Raw genomic sequence first — 27,734 nt, 5'->3', positions numbered from 1 at the left:
TTCAATATCCCTGTAGTGCCCCTCTAAATAGTTCTTACCCTGTATATTGACCACTGCGTAATTAATATATCTAGATATAAAGATATAGTTTATTCAAGATCATTTTGAAATCGAACAATAAGTTTCTTAAAACTAAATCTATAAATTGTACTAAACTTATGGAATAGTATGGATGGCAGTAAGATCTAGTGTGGAATTTTTAGTAAGATTAGTATAAAATACATTTGAAGCTGCTTAAAAGATTTTTAGTATCGTAATGAGTATTGCTCTGGAATTTTAAAAATAAATTGGTCTCTTAATACTTCGACCTCTTAAATGAGAAAGATACCTTAATACTTTACAATCATGAAACATTTTTCCTTTCGAATAAGAAGTGATTTTGAAGATCAGAATCAATTGAATTTTCATGGTCAGAATTTTCCATAAAACAAATATGGATAAATTGAAAAATTTTTCATCTGAATTTGGAGTTTTTTTCCTTTATTCAGTTTCGAAAGTAGGCTCTCTCTATCATGAAATTTAAAATTTAGATAAAAAAAAATGTCTTAAAGAAATATCAATGATATAAGCATTTGAAGCAAAGTTTATGTTCAAATTATTAGGAATTTCTAAGAAAATTTATTGATTTTATCCAAAGAACCTACTATCGAATTATATTTTAAGTGAAAGGATTATCCTTTATATCTAACAAAATTTAAGGATTAAACATTTGTTTGCTCCATATCCGATAATAATTTCAAGTGTATCACCATACTCACTGACTAGAAATAGAATAACAAATTTAAACTTTTAAATTTTATACCTCACTCCTTTTTGAAGTTTTCAATCACTCCTAGCTGTCCTATAGAACGAAATAACTAACAACTTTAACATAAGTGTTTGACTTTTCAGACTGCCAATTGTGTTTTCATCAAAGCTAAATTTTAAGTTTCAACGAAAACTGGAATAAATGTTAATAGAACTCAACAAATAAAAATATACAGTTATATCGACTGGCTGAGAGAATTCCTTTCAGATGATCGTCCTTTATAATCTATTATTATTTCGTCACCCGAATAAATATTGTAACTGTAAAGCTGTTTGTGAGGGTATTTCATCTCTTCGGGACCCTGAAATGGAGGTTCAAAAATATAAATATTTCATAAGTCATTCAAGTATTCAATCAGAAGTATCAATTTTGCTCTACCTACCTGAATATCCCTCAAATCTTGATCCACATAATATAATCTCATTTTGGATGCGGAAAATCCAGCGAATGCTTCCAGTTTGAGCTTGAGATCGCTAACTGTGCGATAGACGTCAACTGATCGTATTTCACTGTTATTTCCACAAGTGAACAATACTTTAACACGTTTTTCTGGTCTCAAATCTATGTTGATTAAGGGATCCAATTTTCCATGGATTGAAACCAGTTCGAAATATCTGAAAATAAAATTCAATATAACAATGAAATAAGATCAAAGGTATTTTCAAGGAGACGAAAACCTCTATGTCAAAAAAATTTGGAATGATTAATAAAACGCAAAATATTATTACTCAACAATCTCTTTAAGATTTTCTATGTGTAGGATGTAGAAATTTGCGATTTGGAAAAGGCAGTTGCAGTCATATCAAGGGAATACAGTGAGTTAAAAATCTTTGCTGGTGTACAGAATCCATGTTTTTCTCTCGATTAATTAATTATGGAAAAATCAAGGCATATTCTTTATTTAATATTTTTTTCGCAAAACACACATTAGATAAACTGATAAATAGCTGACTTCTCAGGGCCAAAAATGGTAGTTCCAAAGTGCTTTCAAAATCTCCAGGTATTTAAAAAAAGTTTCACTCATTTTAGGTTTTTAATTCGAATATATCTAGTTCAAAACCAGTATGATTTTCAAAAGAAAGAACTCTTGTTTTCGAAATGGCACAATATTTTTATGTACCCTACTAAGAAAAACAATTCAATCTTTGAAATTAAAAAAAAATTAAAAATCTTAATTTTTCTTAAAAGTTGATAATGCCAAAACACAAAGCATGACAATCATGCTGTTTACTAACTCAAAATTTGAGTATTAGATTGCAATAAATATAACTGAAGCTTGGAGCGCTTTTTCTGGAATGAAAATTAGTTTCCATATTTCCCAATACATAACATTAGAATCGCCCAAGTGTAAGTACATACCTTTCGGGTCGTTCACTTTCAGGTTTTTCCATGTAATATCTTATGAACGCTCTTTCAGCATCTTCTCTTTCGTCATGGCCAATTTTGCCACCACCATTAAGCGTATCAACATTTGGCAATCGTGCAATGAAGAGCTGTCTTCGTTCGTGCTCCGTATACTCATTACTCTCCCACAGGGGACAACCCTACGGTTACAAGATGAATATCAACAACTACCATCTCTATTTGTGAATTTTTTTCATATAATGGAATGATACAAAATCAACCTGATCAAATTAATAAAACATTTACAAAATGTGCAAAACGCACCATATAGTTCAAAAAGCTGAAGTTTTTATAAAATCACTTAAGACCCAACCGGAATAAAAATATACCAAGTTTCAATGAGAAAAAAAAAACTAGTAGAATGCGAAATATTGCAGCAGGGGAAATTTCAAGTTTACATATGTGTAACACACACCGTACATCAGAGATTTCATTGACAATCATAATTATTAAGTTCCCATTTAAAAATTTAGGGTTGCTGATAACAACTACGCAGTGACTTAATAAACCACAGTGGCGACAAGCATGGTCTTGTTTTTGGTTGGATGAGCCTAAATATGGCGGCGCTTCTTCTCCATCTACCTGATTTTTGGGATTTATTCAAAATGTAAGGCCCATTTCATATAGTAACTGTAGTATTCTTCAGTTAAATAAATTCGTTCTATATACAATCGAATACTATCAGGCCCAATAATTTAGATTTTGACATGTGTCAGTTCAGTTCAGTCAATTGTATTTTTAAGTTCTATGTCCCCATTCGCCATTTTTTGGCTGAATTTGAAAGAACTGTCGCCACTATATTTAATTAAGTCAATCACGAGTGACTCGGCTGATGAATTCAATCGAGACGTACGGATATATTGTGAATTGACCTTTAGTGAACAGCGTAGGTTTTTGGGACTCCCCTGATCTCGAGGCTCCAAAGCGTGCGCTTATTGCGCCTATATGGGGATCCACCTCTGATTCAAGCTGTAACAGGTATGTGCGGACACAGACAGACATACACGATACTAAAGCTATTTCAGAATTATCTGAATGCGAGTGAAACTTTTGATTTTGTAGATCAAACATTATTTTATACCGCAAATGTTCTTAATTTGGGTAGACACCGAAACAACAAGATATTTTAATGAAACTAATGCCGCACTTACTTGAACTCGAACGCAATTCAACGCAGGAAACTTGGCCAGCGTTTCTACGTCATCCCAACAGGCCAAATCGGTGCAATTCAAATTCAACACTTTGAGCTTCTTGAACGCGTCCTGGGGAGTGTTTTCAAGGTCTTTTCCATCCGATGTGCAGTTCTTATCGCAGGAGCACTTGTCGTCAAATTTGAGCGAATCTATTGGACAGTTGGCAAGAACCAGAGACTCGAGGTTAGGGAAAGCGTATCCAAGTTTGCAAGCTTGCCACCAATCCCTGACGGGATTACCGGTAAAGTGTAGTTTGCGCAGTTTGGCGTGCGAGTGTTTCCCCTGGTAATCGAGCTTCGGACATGCGCATGTAGCGTCGACTTCCGGTCCCACGTCTTCCGATTGGCATATGCATTCTGCTTCTTCCTCCGTTAGATGGACGTGTCTGTAGTCGTTGAGGCTCAGATGGAGTTCTTCGAGCTGCGGCAGGTGTTCCAGTATCTCTTGAACGCTTTTCCACCGGATAAATGTGGAATTGAGGACAAGGTTACGGAGTTGCTCCCAGTAAAGGTCTATCTTATTTATTGGCGTGGAGAGTTCGTTAAAGCTCAGATTAACGAACTTCAGTCTCGGCATCTGTTGGAGGATGCAGAATACCTGGAAATTCATATTCTGATTATTTGGAATTTATTACCTATTAAAATGGACGTCAATAGTAAAGCTGTTACCCTCAATTAGGCTACATCAGTTTATGTGATATGTCAGTCAACCCTTTACATCAAATGAGGAAAAATATGCTTTAACCTCTTGTTCCTGTCAATTGACCATATTCACCGTCGCCATATTGTTGTGCGACAATACCAACTACCCAGTGTTCCCAACGAAGAAATATTGAGTTTACTAGAAAAATTCCACAATATAAAGTTTATAAGTGAAGTTTATGTGTACCTTTTCTGGCTGCTACGCCAGATAGGCTTGTTTGGGACAATATTTCGCAAAAATTTCACCTTTTGGAAATAAAAACATTAGTGAAAGGTGGTTTTATGAACAAATTAACTGGCTGATAGTATTTTTGATATTAGCGGTATTTCTCTAGTAAACTCAATATTTCTCCGTTAGGAACACTGGGTGGTTGGTATTATCGCAAAACAATATGGCGACGGTGAATATGGTCAATTGCTTACAATGCGCATGCCTTAGGCCCATTTTTCACACTCGAGTCAAGCATAAAATTCCCCCTGAAATGTCGAAATGCAGGTCGACCAACATTATTTTTTATATGTATGACATTGTTCGGTACTGTGCGATTGGCAACATCGCATCGAATATATCGTTGAAGTACAATTTGAGAAGGTTCGACCCCAGGAAACAAAACACCCCATGCAAGGGACAGTTTCAACAGTAATCTCGAGTCAACCACCCACAGTCTAACGAAATAAAACCAATTAATACTCTCTACTCAATTCTATCCATATATATAAGCGTCAGGCTGGTGCAACTTGTATGTGATATGTGCATCAATAAACACATATTCATAAAATTAGAATTTGTGTTTCAAAACAACCACACCCCAATTCAGACATAGTATTACTAAAATTAGGAAGGGCACTGTTTATAAGAGTATATATAACAGCTTTTTGTAATGTCACTTCATGTTTTTCGAATTGTAGAATTGAATTGATATAAAAAATGTGATTTAAATCTCTCAAAAATAACTTCAAGGTTTGCTACGTTGAAACAACCATACTGTAATCGTGCCAGACGTCTGTCAAAAATATAAATGAAAATAGCATTCAAAATAGGCCTAGCTAGTATAATATAGGATTTAGTAGAGAAGTGGCTTGTAGCCATATAATCTATGAAGTTAGATTCCAAGGGTAGATCTAGATAACTTTCAATCAAAAATATCGAATAGAATACATCCAAAAATTATGTCTCGTCTCATCTCTTCAAAAAAAGTGTATTCTCGTTATATACTTACAGGGCCAGTGTATTTGGGATTTGGGGACAATCTCATTAGAACGACCATACGCAAATAAACAAGTATATTAATTTTTTATTGCAATAAACAAGGTACCGACAACCATAGGCGCAATTAGGGGGTTTTTGGGAACATAGACCCTTTTGATTAGAAGAAATAAAAAAAAATGTAATATAATTTGGAAAGAAATCTTTTAATAGAAAATTGAAAGATTTAGCTGCCAAAGCGAGGTAAACCCCCCCCCCCCCCTGAGTCAACTTTAGTTACGCCACTGACTACAACAAAAGTCAAATACCAAATATTTAGCAAATTAAAAAAAAGGATTTCGAAGTTCAGTAGCATCTTATCATCAGAACCACCTGATCTAAATAATCTCTGTGATCTCCAAGAGTGAAATAGGCGCATGGAAGACGAGCGCTCAGAAGCTTCTGACGTAAGCTCAGTGCTTTTCGATGATGAAATCATATTTTTATTTTCATTCATATAATTTGCTGAATGATTTCAAATATTTTCTGAGGTAAACGAAATAGTAACATCAAAATAAATGGCAAGCAATTCTGATAGACATTCGGTGTAGAAATAACGCAATACCAATAAAAGTTATGGCAATCTATTCATTTACAGTACGTATAAAAATACTGAATTAAACTTCAATAAAATAGAGGAGTTTCAAATTGTACGTTTTCAACACGTAGAGTTTTTGTAGAAATCGCTTCCGTTTTAAGATCCGTCTAACTTTCAGATGATTGGTATGTACAGATGAAGGAAGATCAGGAGTAATGAGTTTTAATGAAATTCGAAATACCAAAGCTAAATGCGCAATATCTTAATTAGTATTATATCATTTTCGTAGCGTAATATTTCTAATCGTAAAAATCTGAAATGGGAATGCTGACCTAGAACTAAAAATAAATTTACATGCTGGTATTCGAAATTAGCCAACATCTTTCCTCGCTTCATTTTTCGATTGTTTACCAGCTGTATCAATCAAGCAAGCTGCTTGCATAATATAAAAAAAAAGTCAAAAATGGGACGCAAAATATGTAAGAGTAAAAAAAATTCAACTTATTTCTATGACTTGCGTATCCTCGCAACAAAGACTTCAATCCTTTGAATTCTAAAATACACTTCAATATTGAAATAATATAAGAACCACCAGCTATGGACGTGCAACAAAAGAAAAAATGCGATTTACTCACCTCGGGCCAATCGTGAAGTTTGTTTTTCGCGAGATCCAGTTCTTCGACGCAGGAACATTTTGCAACTAAGGCCTCGCTATCTCCGGCAGTGGTAATATCACAGTCATTCAACACTAGAAGGGATGGAACTAAAGCTCTGGGCGATCGACAAGGCACAAAAATGGAAATAGCGATATCGGTATATTTCGAATCGTCTATATCTCCAAAAGTCATCTCCCTCTCTCCATATTTCTGTTCTAAGGCTTCCAGTAGAGACGTCATTATCTGGAAAGATGAATATTATCTTTATTTATCCCAAAAAATGCAAGAAAATTTAGATACCATCAATAATAAAAGGTGTTTCTATTGCAAAACCAAACTAGGAATATTTGATAGCTCATAGAGTTTGAAAAACAATCTATGTTTCTTAGTAACATAGATGTCATTTCGTTTCCCTGTTAATTCACTAATTCTTAATGCCAACTTTGTGATTTGAAATTGTCTAAATTGATGACGCAACAATTTTTGGCTTTATTTATGTGAATTAAATGGCCTGTATATTGATTGATTGTTTTCATCCGTGTTCGTTCTGGTTAACTTTCGTTTTCAATAGTTAGTAGATAAATAACAAAATGAGTAATATTATTACTTCACTACCGTAATTAAAATTCACGCTCTACTTGAGCTTCTGAAATGGAAGTCTCGTTGAATCATTACATAAAAGACCTCCAAAATGTTTTTTCGTGATCTACGATGTTTTTCATCATAATTTCGACAAGTAGAATGGTTTATATCGCATGAATATTTATGCGCGATTGTTACCAAAACAATAAATACTCATAATAAAATAAGTGGGCAATGATGAGTGAGTAAATTAGGTGCTTTACTTTTTTTAACTTAATAAATTACTTTTCTTGAAAATTGTATATTCACTACCTATTTCGTTTTTGCGCATTTATTGCAGAGGAACAGTTAGCCATCTATTTGTCCTAATATCTGTAATCTTCGAATTTCAAGCGAACTTTTAAGAGAAATATCAGCTAGAAATACTAGAAAATTGGAAATTATCAGTGTAGGTTCAGGATCCAAATTTAAATGGGCTAAATCCGTCCAATAGTGCTGGAATTACAAACATATCTAATTTTGTTTATTCAATTATTGAAAAAATTCCGATCGAACTGAATTGTACAAATCTTCAATTGAAAAAGGGTGAAATGAATGTAAGAATCTTATCATTGGAAATTAAAGAAAAATTTTGGAAAATTTCGATATCCCAGAATTTATACGAAATATTCCACTGAAATTTGATCTATTTAATATAGTGTGCATTTGATATTGTTCTATATGTTTTCGTTTTCCCAAGAATATTGTTGCAAACGATTTGTTACTTAAATGACCTTGTGTTGAAAGAAAGTAACACTTTAGGTTATTCTATGTTCTCATGGTATTTCACAGATCAGGAAGTCTTGACTTCTATGATTTGTGTTCGAAAGAATAATGAAGCAGAAATCTACAGGCGAAATTTCGTGAAAAATTGCATTGATACGAATTTGAACAATCCCGCAAAAGCTCCAGTTTCATATCCATACTCTTTCTTATTGTCTTATATCCATAGACGAAGAATTCATTTCTCTATGGTCTTATATCCATTAGAATATTAGATGCTGCATACTGAAATTCAAATTTGCTGATTTAGAAGTGATTTATCAGATTCGAACGAGCAGAAAGCTCACAATGAAAATTATCCGCAAATTATACAAATGGAAAAGCATACTTGTTCACCTTGAAATATCGAAATGAATTTCGATCGTAAGAACTTGACAATGATGAAATCGTTGGAATATTTGGCTTTGTTGTTTTCAATACTATTGATTTTAAACGGCCTGGTAACTTCCTCACGTCTTTTGAAACAGAATTGCGTAATTTAATTCAAGAAAAATTAATTAAAAACTCGCTTTTTGGAATTTTCGAAATTGTTTTTGTCGCCAAGTTGGCATAACTGTTTTGGTGTCCGTTTGTCGTTTTCAATTTTCATGGTTGATTCGGATCTCGAATACCAGAAATTGATGGGCAAAATCCTATTAGGAGTTCCCCTCCGAGTTCCCTAAAAATATGCCGGTTCGAAATTTTGTTTTCTTGATAGTTTTGAAACTACGAATCCGATAGAGTTTGAATTTCGATTAAATTAAAATGTGAAATATCAATTTCAAGTTCCATGGAAAATTTCATATTGATTCCATAAGCAGAAGCATAGAAAATTCAAGCAGAATATCGAAAAAAAAACTTAATACTTCTGTGACGATATAGGTTCCGACTTCCGACCAAGTTAAAATGTGAAGATGTAGGTACTATAACAATTTCAAGTTGTGTACGAAATTTCAGTTGATAACGTACGTCACCAGAATCATATAAATTCAATCAAAAAGTTGAAAATAACCACCCGAATGTTCATTCCCCAAATTTTGATCAGAATATTTTGATAGAAACTAACCGACAACAATGACATCATAAATTACATTTCGTACATACAGTTCTGTGGTGTCGAAAGGCGCAATTGGCGCATGAATGAGCGAGTGCTCAACACACAGAACAGTTAATAATTGTAATTTGTAGAATATCCGTAGTTTGAAGATATTGCTTTTGATGTTCGTAATTTTACTTCTTCTCCTAATTGGATTAATTATTCTATATATGTAATTGACTATTGCGTTTGGTCAAGCACCTTTATAGTGGGTCAGTGAAAATTGTTTATAAAAACAATTATTCATGGGCTTGTCAGAATGAAATGACAGATCATTTAATTCCCATTCACGCATACCAGTCTATTTCCGATAAATTAACTAAATTACAGGTTTAACCTTCGATCTGGATCATCAATTAACATTCAAAATTGCACGGTTTCTATTGGGATCGTTATGCCTACTCAAATCGACGAATGAAACCAGGTTGTCTTCCCAAAAACAAATTCAGTGCGCAATTTCGAAAGGATCTGACATTAAACTTCGTCTGAAAATATTCAAGACCTACATATTGCAGTGATATTTTAAGCCGACACAAATAACTCTTTTTCATACGTTTGCATCATCGGAATAATAAGGGCAAAAAATTCGATGTTGCAAATTTCTGAAAGTCAATATTTTTGTTAATCATCATTTCATCACCATTTTGGATTTTACGAATTTTGAGCAGACAGTGATCTCAAACGATAAAATTTGCTCAGTGATGACAAATCCGTGGTCAAATTCAATTGTGTCCGTCCGTCCTTAAACACGATAACTCTCGAACGGAAGATTGTGGAAACTTTCAGATTTTCAGGGTAGATTTGGATATCGAACGCAAAATGGAAACTAGACTAACTAGATGAAATAAAATAGCACCCATAAGTAAATAAGAATCATTTTCTTTTTCTGTCAGGCAACCCAAAATGCACCCTTCGAAGTGATCAATTATACTCTATGATTGTTCGCTCGGTCGGAGGAAAAAGGAAAGCTTTTTTTTTCTTTTCTGTACGATTTTTTCGAAAATATTTGTTATATTAACCTTCTAATGACAGTAATGAACACGACAAAAAAAAATAATTATCTAATTTGGTCCAGTCGTTTGAACGTGGTGTGGTGCCCTTACATAATAGTCATATACCCTCTTTTATATACAGGGTGAGTCTTTGACTTGTACATATATTTCAACCGAAGATTGAAAAAAAACAGTATTTTCCTTACCATTTTTTCCGATTCGGCCCGGTTAAAAAGAAAATCGATAAAAAAATGTAATTTTCGGTTATATCGAAGGAAATGATTTTTCGAACATAACTTTTTCTTGACGTGATGCATCTTCTCTGAACACAGAAATCCATTCATATATTTCAGTTACTTCATTATGAACAATACATTCCATAAAAATACCAGAAATTCGAAGAACCCAACTATTGAATATAACTTGAATGCTCATCAATAATTGTGACTAGTTTGAAAAATAAAAAATTTTCTCGTACTAAGCGCCGTTTTCGAGTAATTTAATCTTGAAAAAAAAATATCTGGGAAATTCAAGAAATTGGGTTTTTTAGCCTAATGCAACTCTATTCTCTTGTGGAAAAAAAACCGCTGGGAGAAAAACTCTGACGGACAGACGAATTTTGATTTATGGATTCTACACATTACAAAATGAATTATATGAAAATTTTAGAATGAGTTAATTCCTTTTTTCGTCGACCGATATGAAAGTTGGAATAAAAAACTCATAAAGAAAGTGTAATGAGACATCGACATCGAAAAACAAATTTCATAATGAAAATACACTTATTATCTCAATTGCCACATCACAAAGAATTTCAAAATAAGTACCTACGTATGAAATATTGGGATCATGACAATTGCATTCGAAATAAAACTCAAGGATCTAATCGCATCTTATCTACGATTAAATTCTCAATTAGTTCCTCTTCAACTGCAGGACATTAATCAGGAAGAAAAACAACAAGAACCAGAATGTTTACATAACAAAGGAAACGTATGCACGCGCGCAGTTGACCTATTCTCACCATAAGAGCATAGAACAAAGAACAATTAAATCAATATTACGTCTACTTACGAATAAGGTTGGTAAATATCCAAATTTGAATCAAAACAAAGTGTTGTCAACACCATGAGGTGCCCTCTGATGATACCTCGATCCGTCTGAGTAGCTGCCAAGGGTTGTCAATAAGTCTATCCCGATCAAATGAAAAATCACGTCTTTATTACTCAGTACGTAGAGTTCAAACTTTCGACGCGGAGTTCCCGCTCCCACTGGTTTCGTTCATGAGAAGTCAATTTCGCGTTTGTTTGTTATTGCGATCAGCTGATCTGGGGGAAGTTGCTTGCAACAGCTGACCTGTCTGACTACAATCCCAGTTTATTATTTTTGTTTGGCTGGTCTGTGCGAATTCAGTGCCGTAGGAATGGTTCGGTTTTTGGGCTTATATTGCACTATATGACAGTTTCTCGGATATTTGAGAGTTTTTTTGTGTTTGAAATCCGAAAAAAACTTCTATTTGTAGTTACTTTTTATCTTTGATATGACTGTTTTCAGATTCTGCAGTCATGCAATCGGTTTTTATGTGTGAACTTCTAAATGAGGTAAATAAGGCTTTTCTCTAATTCTGTGGTTATTCCGTTCATTCTTCCACATCTTGTAGAACAAAATCGTGCGAGAATATATCAAAAACGCACAGTTTTCATGGTTATATTTTATTATTCTATGTTGGTACTCCGAACTTTCCGCCACGGCCTTATCTGTCAATTCATCAATTTGCCTTGAAGAAATCAGTTCAGCCAACCAACATTTTTCAATGCAAAAATCACTTGAATATATTTATGGGAATATTTCATTAATTTCAATGAAAATGCAATGAATTAGAGAAAATAATGTATAATACTCGTACATAAGGCTCAATCTACCACTCGTTCATTCCAAAACTCGCCACTTCGTGGCTCGTTTTTGAATTTTGAACTCGAGGAAGAATATCAATGCCTTCTGCACTTGTATTATAAATAACTATTCCATTGAGATGTTTCATTTTGAATAACCGCTAATCGCTATCACTTTTGAAGCTGCCTTCTTTTTACATTTAACAAGTTAAATTACGCCATCACTGAAAATGGAACGATGCAAGTTATTTCACAGTTTGCAAAACTAAAGCACCTTTTTAGTCGGTAATAGTGAAACGGAATACTTTGAGCTGTAAGATAAGTTAGTGATGTGAAGAATCGAAACCGTGTGCGTCGCTCAGGAATAACTGAGAATATCGCTGCTCTAGGCCGTAATGTTGACAAAAATGTAATGTTTGTCGATTCCTCGTCGATCTTGGGAATAAGTCAGAATTGGAAGATACAGGATATGGACGACGTTTATTTTAAACAAGACGGCGCTACATGCCACAGAAGCATCAAAACATCCGCATTTTTGGCAGAAAAGTTTCTTGAAATTCCATGAAAAGGATATGGTACTGCAACCATAGACATGGCAGACATTTGACTGATATCGTTTTTCATCGCTAAAGGTGTACTTTGCTTTTTAAAAAGAAATAAATTTCCATTGACTTCTCTTGAAATATACTTGATTTTTTTTTTAATATTAAAATGAAACCTTTTATTGAAAAGCCCTTCTGATTCGATAATTTTGATGATTCTTCAAAATAAACTAACATTCTCAAAATAATCAATAAATAATAAAAAATATTTACCGATTAAGGGGGTTTACAATACCTTTCATCACTAGGTTCTTCAGTGCAGATTCATTTCTGTGCGAAAGGAGCTTGATCGATTCTTTCAATTTTTTGAAGAATCTTTGGTATTGCAATTTAGAATAAACTCACATATTTTTTTCACAAAAAATTGAGATACTATATTGAAAAACCTTGATTTCATCTTGGGTCACTAATATATCCGGAGAATTCTAATTTACATTTACTGTTCATTCAAATAAAGAGCTGGAATTGATATGGAACTTTTGATTTCCTAACGCCAATTCTTGTTTCAAATCTCATCGAAATCGGGCAAGTAGAACGCGTCTTAATTCTATGGAAATCTTATAAGAATACTGCTACAAGGATTAGCGGACATGCATATCGACAGATTGACACGAAACCAAAATTTTTCAAATCGGAATACACAAATGTTTTCATTTCAAAAGTGATCACAAAGCTTCCTCAACATGCGGTGTACTATAATGCAAGACTATTTTTTGTATAAATTCCTCACAGCACAGTTTTTGACAACTTTGGGATTTTACATTGTTGAGGTAAAGGGGGAGTGTAATGAAATGCACAGAATGTAATGAAATATCTACTAGAGCATGATTGGGTTGCTAACTCATAATATTTCACCATCCAAAAACTGTCAAATATGCCTATAGAAGTGATGTCTGCACGCCAATGACATACATATAATTGGTCTTAGCAGACACTTGCCAAGCCCGTTCATCGAATAAAAATCATTCAAGGTTAAGTTTGATTCTTTATTTCGAAATAAGAGTAGTGTCTTTACAATCTACGTGTATCCAGCTAAAACTTCGCATAGTACCCGGAAATAGACAGTCTACGACTTATCTAATTCAACAAATTTAAGGTCACAGATTTAGTCGTAGTTTCTGATAAGAAAAAAAGTCTATTTTGGAAAATTTGAAGCGTTACATCATCGAAACACTATACATACGTTGCATTTTACATAGAAATACTGTAATTTCTGTAAACAATTTACTTTTATTTCACGGAATATCTTGAATAAAATTCAAAAATACATCTGAAAAGAAATATCATCCCCCAATACTATAATTTTCGAAGCAAATTTTAAAATTTTATAACTTCAAAACAATATGGTAAACATTCCAAGCAAACCATAGAGGTAATGCACTATTCATGAAAAGCATAATTTTTTATTTTATTTAAAAATATATCAATTATTTTAGATACTGATGTATCTAAATGAAGAAAAAGGAAGGAAGATATGTTTCAAAGCTGATACATTCATATTGATAATAAGTCGCTAAATACAGAGTGTTGTCGAATAAGTGCGACAAACTTCAGCGGGTGATTCTACATGGAAAAATAGTGACATTATACTATATAACTTTTGTCCGCAAATGATTAGTTTTCCGAGATACAGGTTGTTAAAAATTTACTTAGAAATTTTTATTTATTACTCTGAAACCGATGGAGATAGGAAAATCAGATTTGTTGGGTTTCAATTACGCATTTTCTGAAGCAATTAAGAATTTTATGTTCATCACTGGCGCGCATACTGAAAATGATCTCAATTTTTCAAAAAAAAAAAAAAAAAAAATAGTACGCCACTGAAATATTTCAAACTAATAATCATTTTTTAATTCTTCGTTAAATTCGTGACAAAAAAGCCTTTTTTTCGTATGGGGCACCGTTTTTATGCAAAGAAATAAAACAATAGCCTACTAACATTGAGATTTTTCATCACGAATTGAACGAAGAATTAAAAAATGATTGTTAGTTGGAAATATCTCAGTGGCGTACCATTTTTTTCTTAAAAAAAAAATCGAGTTACCCTGTATCTCGGAAAACAGAGCATTTGTGGACAAAAGTAATATAGCATAATGTGATTTTATTTTTCCAAGCTGAATCACCTTCTGAAGCTTGCCACACTTATTCACTAATACCCTAAATTTCAATTCCACGATTTAATCTTTTTCAGCTTTTAATATTTTTTAATAGGATCCTAGATATTTTTTTTTATTTGAACCTACAGTTTACAGTGGCGTAACTAAAGTTGAGTCACTTTGAAAAAAAAAAATCTTTCAATTTTTCATAAAAATTGTTACCTCCCTTCTTTTATTTCATCTAATCAATGGAGGGGGTTACGTCGCCAATAATCCCCCTCGTTACGTCTTTGATTATATATGATTATATATAATATATGGTATGAACTTTGATCTATATATAATAACGTATGGAAGCCATATTTGTTCTTATGCTTTACTAAATTCATCCGATCTAAAAGCTGGGAAATTGCTATGTAGGTATTTCCCCTGGAAGGTTTTTGGCAAGATGCATAATTTTTTGCATTTTAGTTTTCTGCATTCTGGCATAGTAAAATTTCAGAATGAAAACTTTTATTGAAAAAATCTAAAACCAATGTATCCATCTTTTTGTCATGATAAACAAATAAGGTCTGTTTAGTTTAGATGTTTTCCATATAAAACTAAATAAAATGAGATAAAAACGCCTCGTAATAATTTTCTTCTGAAATCCTAGCGACAGGCGGGGAATTAGCTAGTATTTAACAAGATAACATCTGAAATTACTACATAATAATATGTATTATTACTAGTCATAATTTTGTATTCCTGGTTAACTAAATCTAGATTTGAATGCCATAAATAATTTTAAGAACATAAGACTTTGACTGTTGGATCAATATTTGACATTATTTACTGCCTAACCAAAATATTTTATGTTAATGTTCAATAACATTTAGATTCATTATAATGAATGAAATGCAATTTTATTTGTAACACAAATTCAGCTAGTATAAATACAAAGGATTTGAAATTTAGGAAATAAGAATGACTACAAATCAACAATTACAAGGTGACGTAGCTAATAATATTCAATGTACAGATGTTTCATCCACTTCAAATCTTACCCCGATCCTATTTACTCCAAAATTCAAGATAAAAGGCAGAATTTCATATAGAAATTTCCGTGGAAGATTCACCACTGATCCCTTCCATTTCCATTCCGAAGCTATTCCTAAATTTAATCCTTATGATGGTACGCATTGCACTTGACTTATAAGTAGCATTGGCTGATTGAATATTTTCTTCATTTGCAGCACCAAAAAATGCAGCTGAAACGATATCCACAAGGAAAGCCCTCATATCAATATTGGGCGTATTTTTAGGATCTCTTTTTTTATTAATTCTAGTGTATAGCTCATTTCCAAATGTTACAGAGTAAGATATAATTTTATCTTATTTTGTCCTGTATAATGTTTAGATGATTTCAGAGAAGAAAAAGTTCATTTGAAGGTTCCTTTTAGTATAGAAGATGCAAAGAATTTGGGTCTAGTTTTGAATAGGTATAAGGTGGACCATTATTACCAAGTTATGCTTGGAGTATTCTTGATATACATATTGTATCCTTTTTATTGTGTTGATTATCAACCTTCAAAGCACATTTATTATTTCCCAGATATAGTCAAATACAATATCATTGTTTCCTCCGTTAGCCTTTGAACTGTTGAATTCAGATTTGATTTGAGTAATTTCAACACTTCATAAAATTGTATGTGTGAATGAAACTGTTCAATGACTATCAATTAATTTCCAATTTTAAAACAACAAATCAAAGAATTAATCACTTAACCATAATATAGTCTACAGACATTCGCCATTCCTGGATCCTTGTTTTTATCTATTCTGTCTGGATTTCTATTTCCATTCCATGAAGCTTTAATTTTGATATGCATTTGCTCAGCATTAGGAGCATCACTTTGCTTCCTTTTATCTCAATTAGTTGGGAGAAAACTTGTTATGAAGTTATGTCCAAAGAAAGCTGAGGAGTGGGCTGTACAAGTAGATCAACATAAAGATAATTTGCTAAATTATATAATATTTCTCAGGTAAGATATGATGAACAATTTATTTGAATTTGAACCCAAGAATATATATATATATGTTAATTATAATTCTACTGATTTCTCTCTCTTTTAGAATGACTCCAATCCTACCGAATTGGTTCATAAATCTAACAGCACCTCTATTGGGAGTACCATTGGTACCATTTGCACTAGGAACTTTTATTGGAGTTGCACCCCCTTCATTTTTTGCAATTCAGGGTGGAAGAACTTTACAAGATTTAACATCGACCCACAACCCACTTAGTTTGAATTCTGTAGGGTTATTGTTTCTTTTTGGTATTGTATCCCTCATTCCAGTATTTCTGAGAAAGAGAATGAAGGATAAGGAAAATTGATTGTTTTTTTTAGTTTGAAATTGTAGACTTCTAGATTTGCCAAATCAATAAATAATTTCAGAAAATAAGATGCGTATTTCGGAAGTTTCAATTGAATGTAATTAATGTTTCTCCAGAAGAATAATTTTTATTTAAAAGGAGAACTATTCAAGACAATATGAATTGTATCATGAAAAAATTGTACCACTTTTTTTAACTACTCTTTAGATGGATGGAAAGTATCAAGGGCTGATTCAAGCAGGTGGTGAACAAAGTCAAATTAATTAATTATTTTCAAAGTTTATTAAATTCTGAAGTATTGTGAATGCTGTACCATTAGCGCTTTTATTAAATGAACATCTAAAAACTTATGCCAAGACTAATTCATACGAATAAAAAGAAAATTATACTTTTCTATGGAATCACAACATTTCTGTGAATCGTTGAAATTTGCATTTATTTATTTATTTTCCTATGATGAATTTTTAATTTTTCCCTGTTTTACGGGAAAAATATTCTTGTAAACCGAAAAAATGTAAAATTAAACAACCTGAAAATGTCAAAGGAACAATTACTACTCCATCAATACAAAAATGATGTAATGAATCTAGTTCAAAGTGCCAAAAAATTAATACCAAGAAGTAAACAAGATCAAATATTTTCAGAATGTTTTTATTCATTGAAAAATAATGAGCAAAAGTGCATACCTGGTCAATTACAGAGTACCAAAATTAGTAATTTTTTAAAAAATATATTTAAATTATTTATATTCATTTTTATTCTTGCCATATTCATATATATTTTACTGAATTTCCATCAGCCAACCTCTAGCTTAGTTCTGAGAAATGTCCAAGGTTTTATATATCCAGGATTGAAAATTTTAAGGCATTTATCAGTACCAGTTATTCAAAGGTTTCCATTTTTAACAGGTAAATTATATTTTGAATATAATACATCATTTCAGTTCAATCCAAATTAGGTGCAGTTTCTATATATACATCATTTGTCGATTAACTTGAATATTACAACAAAATTATTCTTTTAGGTTTTTATGATGAGAGTTGTCTTGTTGAGAATCCTTTTTTTTATGTTCAAGAAATGGAATGTTGGCCTTGCTTAAATGTTTATTCTCTTATTGAGATAACAGGTAAACAAAATCAAAGCATATATATGTCTGGAATACCACATATAACAAAAGTGAGTTCAATGCAAATTGAGCAAAAGATGATTTATATGAAAAATTTAGACTATATTAGTGTAGTTTAAACCTCAATTATTAATTTGTATTTTTATATAGTATTAGCTTTCCTTACTTCATATCTTTATATATTTCAAACAAACAAAAATTTTCAGACTAGTCATCAACCTGTACCTTATGAGGTTTTGAAAAATCTTTATGAACAAAACAAATATTTATTTTATGAAGAATCAAGCAGTATTTCGTCTACATCAGATAAAATTAATAATCTGAAGGAATTATTTGATGAGTATTCAGACAAATTGAACTCTTCTGATATTCATGTTTCATGGAGGATCAATAGGATGTCTTTTGCTCGAATTTTGAGAAGTTTATTTCCCAGACCTGAATCTATGCCAGAAAGGTCAGGACAGAGTGTGGAGAGGTATTTACATTTTATGAATTCAATTCATTTGGTTGTATGAATCAGTGGCGGTTCCTGATCTGTAGAATAGGTGAATCACATTTCAAATCTCCCCCTTCCCATTGAAAATAACGTTGATAGGTAGGTGAATATTGGCACATAGATATGTATAACAAGAGAAATAGGATTTTTTGCTGCTCTTAAATCCGAACCAGAATTAATACCCCTGTTTTAAATTAACAGAAAATCAAAATTACATATGGCCATATTGACGGAACCCTTAGTCTGATTTTTCCCATAACGAACTTTTTTTTGACATTTATTGCTTTAAGTAATTGTGCTATGGGAAACTCTGTGAAAGTCTACTTGTCTTGCATAGTTTAGTGTTGTGGAAGACCTTCGGGCCATGTCTTCTTCAGTCTTAAAGCAGTAGACGTTATGTTGCCATTACAACCACCATTAATAATTCGGTCTTAAGCTGTCACGATCATGTCATGGTGATGAAACTTGAAAGAGTCACTGTCATCCACATCAGTCAGTTTGAAATTTTGGTGTTTTTTATTCGCTGACTGGCCAGAGGCGGCTTGAGTTGTGATTATTTTATATGTCGAATATATTCGAAGAATATTTGAATAATTATAAAATATTGTAGGAAAGTTGTCAGTATTAACTGTTGAATTCCACAAAAGAAATTTTAGATGAATTATTGATCTACATGGGAGCCGCCACTGGAACAAATGAGGACTATTTCTATGGATTATGTTGCAAGATTTAAATTTTAATGATACATATTTATTTCCATAATTAGAATGACTATACGATAAAAGTATAAATAATTTCTTTTAGGTTTATTATGATTGACGGTGCCAAAGCTCCTCCCTATACTCTTCCTGGGACAGAATGTAGTTATATTTCAGTTAGACAAGCAATAGGTCAAAGAATAATAGTTCTTAAGCCATCCCTTGAGTGTAGTCAGGAATGTCGAACAGTTTCTATTGTTTTAAACTCTTCTATTATCTGTGAGTAAATCATTCAAATAAAAGAATTATCTTAAGCAATGAAAAATTTGATAGATGCATTATATTCACTATTCTTCACCTAAAAATATGTTTTCCATTGCGTAAATATTAAATTAAAGTAGTAACTAAGTGTGTATTTGGTTCATTTTTTCTGACTAACACATTGAACATAGCCGCTTCTGTTCCTGGTGTTACACCTAGGAGATGTATTGCTTGAAACAAGGTACCACAATCAGACATTACTATCATCCAGGTTTAAATCTCCTAAGAAGTTAATTTTAGAACCCCTTCGAAGTTTATAATGATTCTTTACTTATTGAACCATTATACATTTTTTTTGTTGGAACTTTCTTTTTTTTAGTGTGGTATAATTGGTGGTACTGGCGGCCTATTAGTCTTCCAATGGGAAATGCTACAGATTTATCAATTTCCTACATCACATCGTACTGTTGACGCTTGCCAATGATTATCAGCTCAATTGTTTTTATATTATACATATTTATCTTGATGAAATATTCTCAATTAGAATTATTGTGCAATTCACTAGTTACCTGTAATTTTATTTATATTAAACCAATAAAATTTTATACATTAATTTAATTAAAGTGCATTATTTCGAACATTTCTCCTTTTTTTGAAAATATTAAAAACGGAAAGCACCAAGAAGGGTAGGGTTTGTCAATTTTTTTCTATCGCTAAGTTGATACAACTATCCTTTATTCTCACGGAGAATAGATCCTTAACAGCTGACGTATGGAGGATAGAGATAAGGAGAATAATCTTCACGTTTCAAGAGTTTCCGTTGAATTGACCTAAATGACGCTTGTGTAGATAGAGGGTGAATTTATAGGGAACGTCAAAAAGTACTGATAGAGATAAAACAAGAAGTAAACAGGGATGAAAGTGAGTTCGCCTTCTTGAGTTCGTTACCCTTTGGCTATACTAGCGCCGTTGCGGAAAATGTTTGAATCCTTATTTATCCTTCTCAGTTAGACAGTTTCTCAACCATAAGAGATTATTCCCCTCATCTCTAGCCTCCATAAGATGACGTCTCAGAAGAGTTGCTAGGAGAATCCTTGACGTTGGTCACGAGTACTGACAACTACTTCAAGTCAGTGTAGCCTGTCCAATGGGCTTAGCGTATGCTTAATTTGTTGCAGCTGATTGGACCTTAGTGCTGCTAGGATTCTATAGGGGTTCCATCTGCCACTTATTTAGCTTATGGTTTTCACAATAGATAACATACAAAAATTTTGTCAACATTGCACAGCGTAGAAAATTTCGTTTACAAAAACCCGAAAATGGTACGTGACCTTTTTTCAAGCTAGGATGATCAATAGCAATTTTCCAATAAATATTTGAAGTTGTAAAGACCATTTTCCAGGTTAATATTAAAACACAAAGTTGATTTTTTCAAATTTATTCGATGGTACTATCACAAAAACTGTTTATATGAATAATAAAAAAATTGAAATGTATGTTGTGCTACAGACGAGACCTTAGCTTGATGAGATGAATTCCTTCAGATTAAATGAATTTAATAGCTAATACCATCAATTTGATTTACAGACACAAATATATTTTCAATGAAGATCGTCATTTCACTTCTGACAAACATTTATACTAGTCTAAAGTGTATAGGAATATCCAATATTGTATCATTTTTTGACAAATACTTGATGAATCATATGTCCAATAAACATACCCTAAGTTGGAACACATTTTATGAAGATGAGTATCTATTAAGGATTGGATAGAATCAGAATAAAATATAAATAGAGGTTACTGATGAGCAGGAACAATGATTTTTCACTACTAATACTTAAGGATAAAGTGCTATACATACATTAAAAGATACTGAAGTTTTCATAAACATAAACCAATTATTGAGATGTAACATAATAATTGAAGAAACAAGGACTTCATACTTAATAAAATTCAAAATCAACTACTGTAAATAATGACCAATTGTCAAAAATGTTCTTATAGAAAGAATAAATAATTTAAGATATCCACATCCGAGCATTGCAAGATAATTTTTCCACATTTGTCTTAAGCGCGAATTATTGTAGAAACATAAAATCATAATATATAAATCCATGATCTTTTACGAGAATATGCAACTGGGAAATCAACCTGAGTATTGCCAACATTCCGGAAGGAAAAAAATCATATATGTATCCTTCAGAAAATAAACAATTAGTTGCGGTTTAAAAAGAACCATTGGTCGTATTATTTTAGCACACCTGTAAGAAATATATCATTTAGTTATGAACTTATTGATTTACAATCACTTTACTATTTATAGACTTCATATATATGTATGTATAAGTATATATATGTGTATATATATATAAAATCATTCACACATAACGGCAACTTGAACTAAGAATTTCCAGACAACACCAAAACAATGAAAAACAGGACCTTCAGTGTCCTTGGCATTTAAATAACTTAAAATACAGCATTTCCCTAAGGTTCGATTTTTTTTTGTTCCTAATCATCTCCCTCCTCTTCTTCGGACTCAGCTTCCTGCAACCACGTAATCCAGTTGTTAACCTGAAATATATACATTGAAATAACCCAAGTTCACAATAAAGTTCATATTTTTCAACTACGATAATAGGCTATTCGAAAACCATGTTTGAATATTCCTTACTTGAAAGAGTGCCTGCCCCTTTCCCGGATAAGCGTCCGTTACATCTTCCTTCCAGTTGAAATACGCCTCCTCGTCAACAATCTCCAGATCATACATCATCACGAACCATCTCAACAACTGCCCCCTAGGAAAAGATAGAGCACAGAAATGTGTTTGTAGGGAATAAAGTGCTGCCAACTGCAAGGTTGGTTTATCCCTCAAAAAGGCTTGCAGAACAGGTGTATATTTGACAAGGAGAGCCTTTTCCTTATCACCAATGATTTTCTCATCAGTTTCCGATTCGGAAGCTTCCAATGTGATGTGTTTCAACAGTGCAGTCACAAGGGCACTGACAAAACCGGGTTCCGCCAGACTAGCTGGATCTAGATGGTCTCTGATCCACCGGTAGAAGGCTTGTGGATTTGGTTCAGATTGTAGCTGTCGGCTCAGCTCAGCTTGGATCCGAAGTAGAGGATAAAGGAAAGCTAAGTCTTTCTCTTCGAGCACCTAAAACGAACAATTGATTTATTTTATCAAACATGGTGGTGGGCTAAATCGGGTGAATTAGAATGACGACTTACTTCAGATAGCCTTTCTTTTGATCTCTCATTTTCAGGTAACTGGCCAAGTAAATTAGCTTTGCTCCTTCCAAAAAGATCAGTTATTTCTGTTCTGCCCCTTCTGCGATGAATGTGCTGCAGTATCAACAAGAATAAGGGGTACAAATTGCCGCCCTCTGTGATGGTAGCGATTTCTGCCAATGAGATTAATTGTTCAACCACAGCCGAACCTAAGAGAACAGCAGCTGCATTCAAGTTACTACTTTCCTTCTCTTCTAGCGTGTGACAGAAGGCTTTCAAGGCTTCAGATGCGACATTTCCATTTAGGTATCCAGCTTCTCTTATGGACCCAATGAGTTTGATTACTTTTTCTTGTTCCACATCTATTGAAAATTGAAGAAATATATTATATTGCCTCTGTTTGATATTATGTTTGAAACAATTATTTATATTCAGATCGATTTTCATGATCTTTGATTTGTTGAATTCGTGTTTATCAAGAATAGTAAATAAATATCAATATCAAGACATGGCAAAAATTAGGAAACTAAACCATCAACTATCACAGCCATAAGGAGCTAACTGGAATTGTGTTTAGTATTTGAATAGTTCCATTAAGTTCAATGTAGCAAGGGTATTTTTTATTTGTAATTTTTAATAAAAATATACCCATTTTCTCTGCAATAATATACATGGTGTTCCTAATCTGGAGATACAAATGAAAATGAAAGATTATTCAGATAATTATCCGCTTTTCCCTCCAGTATTCTTTTTTGGTGGACCACTAGTAGTTTAATAAAACGTAAAAAGAAACTTTGGCTCAATACTGAACTTTTTTGTTCCTTATAGTCTTGTCGCACACATCTCGAAATTTTCAGGAAACTTGACATAATGCTTAACTACAGCAATTAGAAGAAATAATTGGTTTTCTATTGTAATACCTCAAAAAATATCAACTTAAACTTCAATAGTACGAATTACCATCAAAAGAAAATATTAAATATCCCCATACCATAGACTCACCTGTTTTATCAAGTGCTTGAGAGAAAGCAACTAATATGATGTCTTTTCCGTACTTTTCAGGCACTTTCTGCTCCTTATATGTGTTGAGAATTTGCTTGAGATCCAGGTCTCCCTTCCAATATTCCTCTAAAATCGTTCCGAACTTCTGAAGTACCTCTTCCTTGTTAGGACCCTATAAAATTTATACGAATGATAAAAGATTCTAAGAATCGTAAATAATCAATTACCTTATCTTTCTTAGACTGCTTAGTTCTTTCTTGAGATGCTTGTTTGATGGGTAGCGGTTCTTTAACGAGTGGCGTAGGTTTGATTGGAGCTGGGTTGCGAGCACTTTCGGAAGGACCCAGTGTTGTTGTCCTCATGTTGACAAAATTGTTCGTCTTGACTGAAATTTTATTTATTGATTAAAATTATAATGCTGCAGGCTTTCACGGCAGGATTGTTCTATAGAGGTGAAAATTTGCATTCTAGCCATGATCTGACCGGTTTGACGTTTGACCTACTACGGTGATAAGTAGAGGTTTCTTGATTGTAGTCAACACTTGGTTTCTCATCATTCGAAATGAAGTGTTGGCCTATGATTGGTTACGAAGTTTATACTCTGCACCTGGTTACTAGCATTAGATCTCAAGAACCGATCCAGTTAGAAGTGGTGGGGATCACCACCTTTCCCACTTCCAACTAATGTGTCTAGATGTGAACAACTAGATTGGTCAAGTTACAATCACAGTTGTAGGTCAAACCTCATGGCTTCAACAGAATATTTTGGGGTATGTATACCTGTTTATTTCTAAAGATTCTAAGCGTGTTAATATTTTCTGAATGGAGGATTTCAAAGTTGTGATCAAATGTCATTAGATCACACCTTTTACTGACAACTTTAACTCACTACTTTGAAATCCTCCATTCAGAAAATAAGAGCATAAGATTAACACTCTTAGAATCCCTAGAAATAAACAGGTGTGATACCCAAAATATTCTGTTGGACAAACAGATGTAAATTCATCTCCTTTATTGAACTTCTTCCGATAGTTTGGAAATCCCAGACGGCAAACTGTCCAATATAACTTTGAAGTTTATGATATCCTGTCAAATGTTTTTCTGCCAATGTCGAATTTTTGTATCTTCATAAGTTTCTTTTATTCAACTTTTTTGATTGAAGTGTTAGTTTGGTATGAAATGTACCTCTGAATAGGAATTTATGAGAAATTTAAAGAATAACTGACCTATTGCTTTGTTGAATAAGTTTGTATTGGGCCTCAGTTGGAGCCCATTGATGTCATCCGGTTGTACAATCAATTCTTTCTTGAACCTTGGTGCTAGGTCATTTTTCGAGGAATCCCTGTTGTTACCCTGATTATGCTTGTATTGACCTTTCTGATTTCCTGTGCCATATCCAAACTGTCTCTGATTTCCATTGCTGTGTCTCTGTCCAAAACCATTAGGACCGAATGGTCCCGCAGGTACCAGTTTTGTTGTTGGTGCTGGTGCCAGAGAGAAACCTGACAAAACAAACTTGAAACACCCGACATCGAAATAAGAAAAAAGTTATTTATTACCTCTTAACATATCGTCTAGTCCACCCCTAGTTTTAAGAGGTCTGAATAAATCTACTTGGGGACCGTGTGTATCCCTGTCGTTGTTCTTATCATTCCTTCTGAATGACATACGATCATCCTCCGATGGTCTGATTTCATTAATAGGCATTGGTCCCTCTACTACATTCGCAATTCGAGGTACCCAACCATCAGATCTCAAGTCGATAACATCTGAATAGAAAATACAACTTTATCATCGCTGAATTTCAGAGCGGTTACTAGAGGTTTTCCATAAAGAAATTACTATGTTTATTACTCTGAGAGGTTTCCAATGTTGCAGGTAACCTACTTCGTATTTACGGACCGCTTGTCACTTGTCAATGGTCATGGTATTTTAAATTCACAATGTTACTTAACCAAACTAATAATGAACTGATATAAGAATGAAAGCTTTCCTCATTGCATCCTGCAATGTGGATAAAAGTCATATTGCATTAAAAGAGATAGGTAGAATCAATGACTTGAAAATTACAGGAAAAGAACAATTTGTATTTACTTTACTGTTAAATCTTTCTAATCTTCAACGGTGTGAATTACTTCGCTTCATTCATTTTTAATATAGTAATGTTGTTATATGTGCTGTAAGTTTTCGAAGAACATTTTATATAGAAAATGAAAATGTTCAAAATAACTAGCAAAATCATAATTTTTATGGCTGGAAGACTACAGTCAATAGCCATTTGATTGTAAGATCAATAAATTTAGTTTCTCTCACTCATAATTTTTACGAAACTTACCTTTCAGCATGAACCTGATACGTGGTTGTAGGTCTGCATTATCAACCAGTACTTGCATTCTCTCAAAATATTGATCCATGAGTCCTCTACCTTTGCTTGTATCGAGGATTCTTCCACAGGTCCTCATTATCTGACTCAAACATTCTAAATCTTCGAACGGATCTTCGCTTCGACGTGTTAATAATTGTTGAATACATCGGTGAAGGATACTTTCTTGCAGAATATTCAATTTACCTAACTCTCCCTGGAATAAATTTCAGTTATATAAATACCCATTTTACACAATAAATTTATTGAATTTAGTAAAAATTTTTGTTAAATCATAAACTCACCATAAACTTGATGTTACCCAGCATTTTGCCTTTGGCCATGGACCGCCGATCGTCATCTTCATCAGAACCTCCGACATATTTCTCAAATGCAGCATTGCGGTTCTCAAACTCTAGTCTGCACTTATTTAATAGTAGAAGACGAAATGTACTAGGTTTGCCCGGTTGTTCATAATTGGGAGCTTCTTGATCTAATCGTTTACATAACTGAGCATACATAGACGAATACTTTGGTTCATCCAGGGCCTTCTCAAATATGAGATAGATCACACCTTTGAGAATTACACTTGACTGTAGCTCAACACGTAGCAAGTCATCGCTCAGTTTTTGGAACTTCTCAGGTGTGAGTTTATTGAGTATACCACGGACTTTTCGAAACACCTGCAGGCAATATGGTCACTATTTTAATTGACATTAAAGTAAATAAAATATCAATATAGCTCAAGTTTCAGATTGATTAGTATTGCATAAATGGTTATTAAAGGATCTAATTTATAATTTACTATTACATTCATTTAAATTCATTTTCACCTCAATATAATAAAAAAAAATGTGATTAAATAATCAACATTTTCATTTATTTGAAAAGAATTTCAATCATAGAGGCCAGTTGCACCGTTTGCCTAAACATTGATTAAAAATTTCAAGTTTCTCAATAGACACAATATTGTTCGATGCTCATTATCATAGAGCAAAAATAAATTTCTTAAATCTTTACTGTTAAAAATAATTGCCATATGATAACAATATTATGAATATGTTATAGTAGTAGTATATTTTATTAGCATATATTTTTTTGTATATTAAAATTATATGCTCAATCTTTTTGGATTTATCAAAGATATGTTATTTTAGGTTACATGTCAAAAATCAATGCTACCAATTTGACAAACTCAGTATGATGGTTAAAACAAACATTTCTAAACAAAGTATTCAACTTCAATGACTATTTAATTATGTACCTGATCGTTTCTGGATTCTTGAGATTGACCATCCTGGACTCTGTGAGAAGATGGTGGGACCCAGCGTCGCTTGGCGGGTTGGACGTCGTCCTGGCCCGAAACACGAGCTTGTGGCCCCGTTTGCCTGGGGCTCTCCGTGTTGGAAGTTGAGCAACTCACGACAGTGACTGTGCCGCGCTCTGGATTTTGTATTTCCAAAATTTCTTGTTAGACTTTTCCCTGTAAACTGTTACAGACGAATTTTAATAAAGAGAACTTGCAAATTTATTTAATCAGAAGATCACTTTTTCAATAATTTCATAGT

At 33.0% G+C, this 27,734-nt stretch overlaps 4 protein-coding genes and 1 long non-coding RNA gene across 8 annotated transcripts; 3 read left to right on the top strand and 2 right to left on the bottom strand.

The window, feature by feature from the left end:
* Positions 1 to 75: 75 nt before the first annotated feature.
* Positions 76 to 11,357, bottom strand: LOC123685042 (tubulin-specific chaperone cofactor E-like protein). Of its 3 annotated transcripts, none has more exons than XM_045624608.1 (6): positions 11,092 to 11,357; positions 6,526 to 6,789; positions 3,364 to 4,002; positions 2,168 to 2,352; positions 1,191 to 1,422; positions 76 to 1,109 (listed from the first exon to the last, which is right to left on the bottom strand). In XM_045624608.1, the coding sequence occupies exons 2-6, from the start codon at positions 6,784 to 6,786 to the stop codon at positions 984 to 986; spliced, it is 1,443 nt and encodes a 480-aa protein (XP_045480564.1). In that variant the 5' UTR covers positions 6,787 to 6,789; positions 11,092 to 11,357; the 3' UTR covers positions 76 to 983. The 3 variants fall into 3 exon arrangements, with proteins under 3 accessions (XP_045480564.1, XP_045480565.1, XP_045480563.1); XM_045624609.1 differs by lacking the exon at positions 11,092 to 11,357 and adding an exon at positions 10,849 to 10,971; XM_045624607.1 differs by lacking the exon at positions 11,092 to 11,357 and adding an exon at positions 6,847 to 6,934.
* LOC123685045 lies at positions 2,710 to 27,710 on the top strand. The gene is made up of 2 exons (XR_006748227.1): positions 2,710 to 3,190; positions 27,324 to 27,710. It is a non-coding gene; the product is annotated as an uncharacterized LOC123685045 (long non-coding RNA).
* Positions 15,428 to 17,057, top strand: LOC123685044 (transmembrane protein 41B). Of its 2 annotated transcripts, none has more exons than XM_045624612.1 (5): positions 15,428 to 15,781; positions 15,843 to 15,963; positions 16,017 to 16,145; positions 16,386 to 16,631; positions 16,723 to 17,057. In XM_045624612.1, the coding sequence occupies exons 1-5, from the start codon at positions 15,574 to 15,576 to the stop codon at positions 16,982 to 16,984; spliced, it is 966 nt and encodes a 321-aa protein (XP_045480568.1). In that variant the 5' UTR covers positions 15,428 to 15,573; the 3' UTR covers positions 16,985 to 17,057. The 2 variants fall into 2 exon arrangements, with proteins under 2 accessions (XP_045480568.1, XP_045480569.1); XM_045624613.1 differs by having other exon boundaries at positions 15,429 to 15,598.
* Positions 17,423 to 20,183, top strand: LOC123685043. The gene is made up of 5 exons (XM_045624611.1): positions 17,423 to 17,892; positions 18,009 to 18,160; positions 18,317 to 18,585; positions 19,411 to 19,583; positions 19,945 to 20,183. The coding sequence occupies exons 1-5, from the start codon at positions 17,520 to 17,522 to the stop codon at positions 20,034 to 20,036; spliced, it is 1,059 nt and encodes a 352-aa protein (XP_045480567.1). The 5' UTR covers positions 17,423 to 17,519; the 3' UTR covers positions 20,037 to 20,183.
* On the bottom strand, positions 20,988 to 27,563 carry LOC123685040 (eukaryotic translation initiation factor 4 gamma 2). The gene is made up of 10 exons (XM_045624605.1): positions 27,431 to 27,563; positions 26,472 to 26,849; positions 26,140 to 26,383; positions 25,364 to 25,573; positions 25,031 to 25,306; positions 24,032 to 24,189; positions 23,805 to 23,976; positions 22,803 to 23,164; positions 22,243 to 22,728; positions 20,988 to 22,142 (listed from the first exon to the last, which is right to left on the bottom strand). The coding sequence occupies exons 2-10, from the start codon at positions 26,685 to 26,687 to the stop codon at positions 22,080 to 22,082; spliced, it is 2,187 nt and encodes a 728-aa protein (XP_045480561.1). The 5' UTR covers positions 26,688 to 26,849; positions 27,431 to 27,563; the 3' UTR covers positions 20,988 to 22,079.
* Positions 27,711 to 27,734: the final 24 nt, after the last annotated feature.

Source organism: Harmonia axyridis, chromosome 7, assembly GCF_914767665.1.
Source record: "Harmonia axyridis chromosome 7, icHarAxyr1.1, whole genome shotgun sequence".
In the NCBI taxonomy this organism is placed as follows: Eukaryota; Metazoa; Arthropoda; class Insecta; order Coleoptera; family Coccinellidae; genus Harmonia; species Harmonia axyridis.
This window is presented reverse-complemented; position numbering and strand designations above follow the sequence as displayed.

Bases quoted from the DNA above. Each gene is read 5' to 3' on its own strand.
- LOC123685043 (XM_045624611.1), top strand. From the start codon at position 17,520: ATGTCAAAGGAACAATTACTACTCCATCAATACAAAAATGATGTAATG. The intron at 18,161-18,316 runs GTGAGTTCAATG...AAAAATTTTCAG, and splicing joins GAATACCACATATAACAAAA to ACTAGTCATCAACCTGTACC. The intron at 18,586-19,410 runs GTATTTACATTT...AATTTCTTTTAG, and splicing joins TCAGGACAGAGTGTGGAGAG to GTTTATTATGATTGACGGTG.
- LOC123685044 (XM_045624612.1), top strand. From the start codon at position 15,574: ATGACTACAAATCAACAATTACAAGGTGACGTAGCTAATAATATTCAA. The intron at 15,782-15,842 runs GTACGCATTGCA...CTTCATTTGCAG, and splicing joins TAAATTTAATCCTTATGATG to CACCAAAAAATGCAGCTGAA. The intron at 15,964-16,016 runs GTAAGATATAAT...AGATGATTTCAG, and splicing joins TCATTTCCAAATGTTACAGA to AGAAGAAAAAGTTCATTTGA.
- LOC123685040 (XM_045624605.1), bottom strand. From the start codon at position 26,687: ATGTATGCTCAGTTATGTAAACGATTAGATCAAGAAGCTCCCAATTAT. The intron at 25,307-25,363 runs GTAATAAATAAC...TTGTTTTGTCAG, and splicing joins ACTAGACGATATGTTAAGAG to GTTTCTCTCTGGCACCAGCA. The intron at 23,165-23,804 runs GTGAGTCTATGG...AATTTTCAATAG, and splicing joins TCAAGCACTTGATAAAACAG to ATGTGGAACAAGAAAAAGTA.
- LOC123685042 (XM_045624607.1), bottom strand. The intron at 4,003-6,525 runs GTGAGTAAATCG...ATGAATTTCCAG, and splicing joins AACTTCACGATTGGCCCGAG to GTATTCTGCATCCTCCAACA. The intron at 1,423-2,167 runs GTATGTACTTAC...TTTTATTTTCAG, and splicing joins GAAAGTGAACGACCCGAAAG to ATATTTCGAACTGGTTTCAA.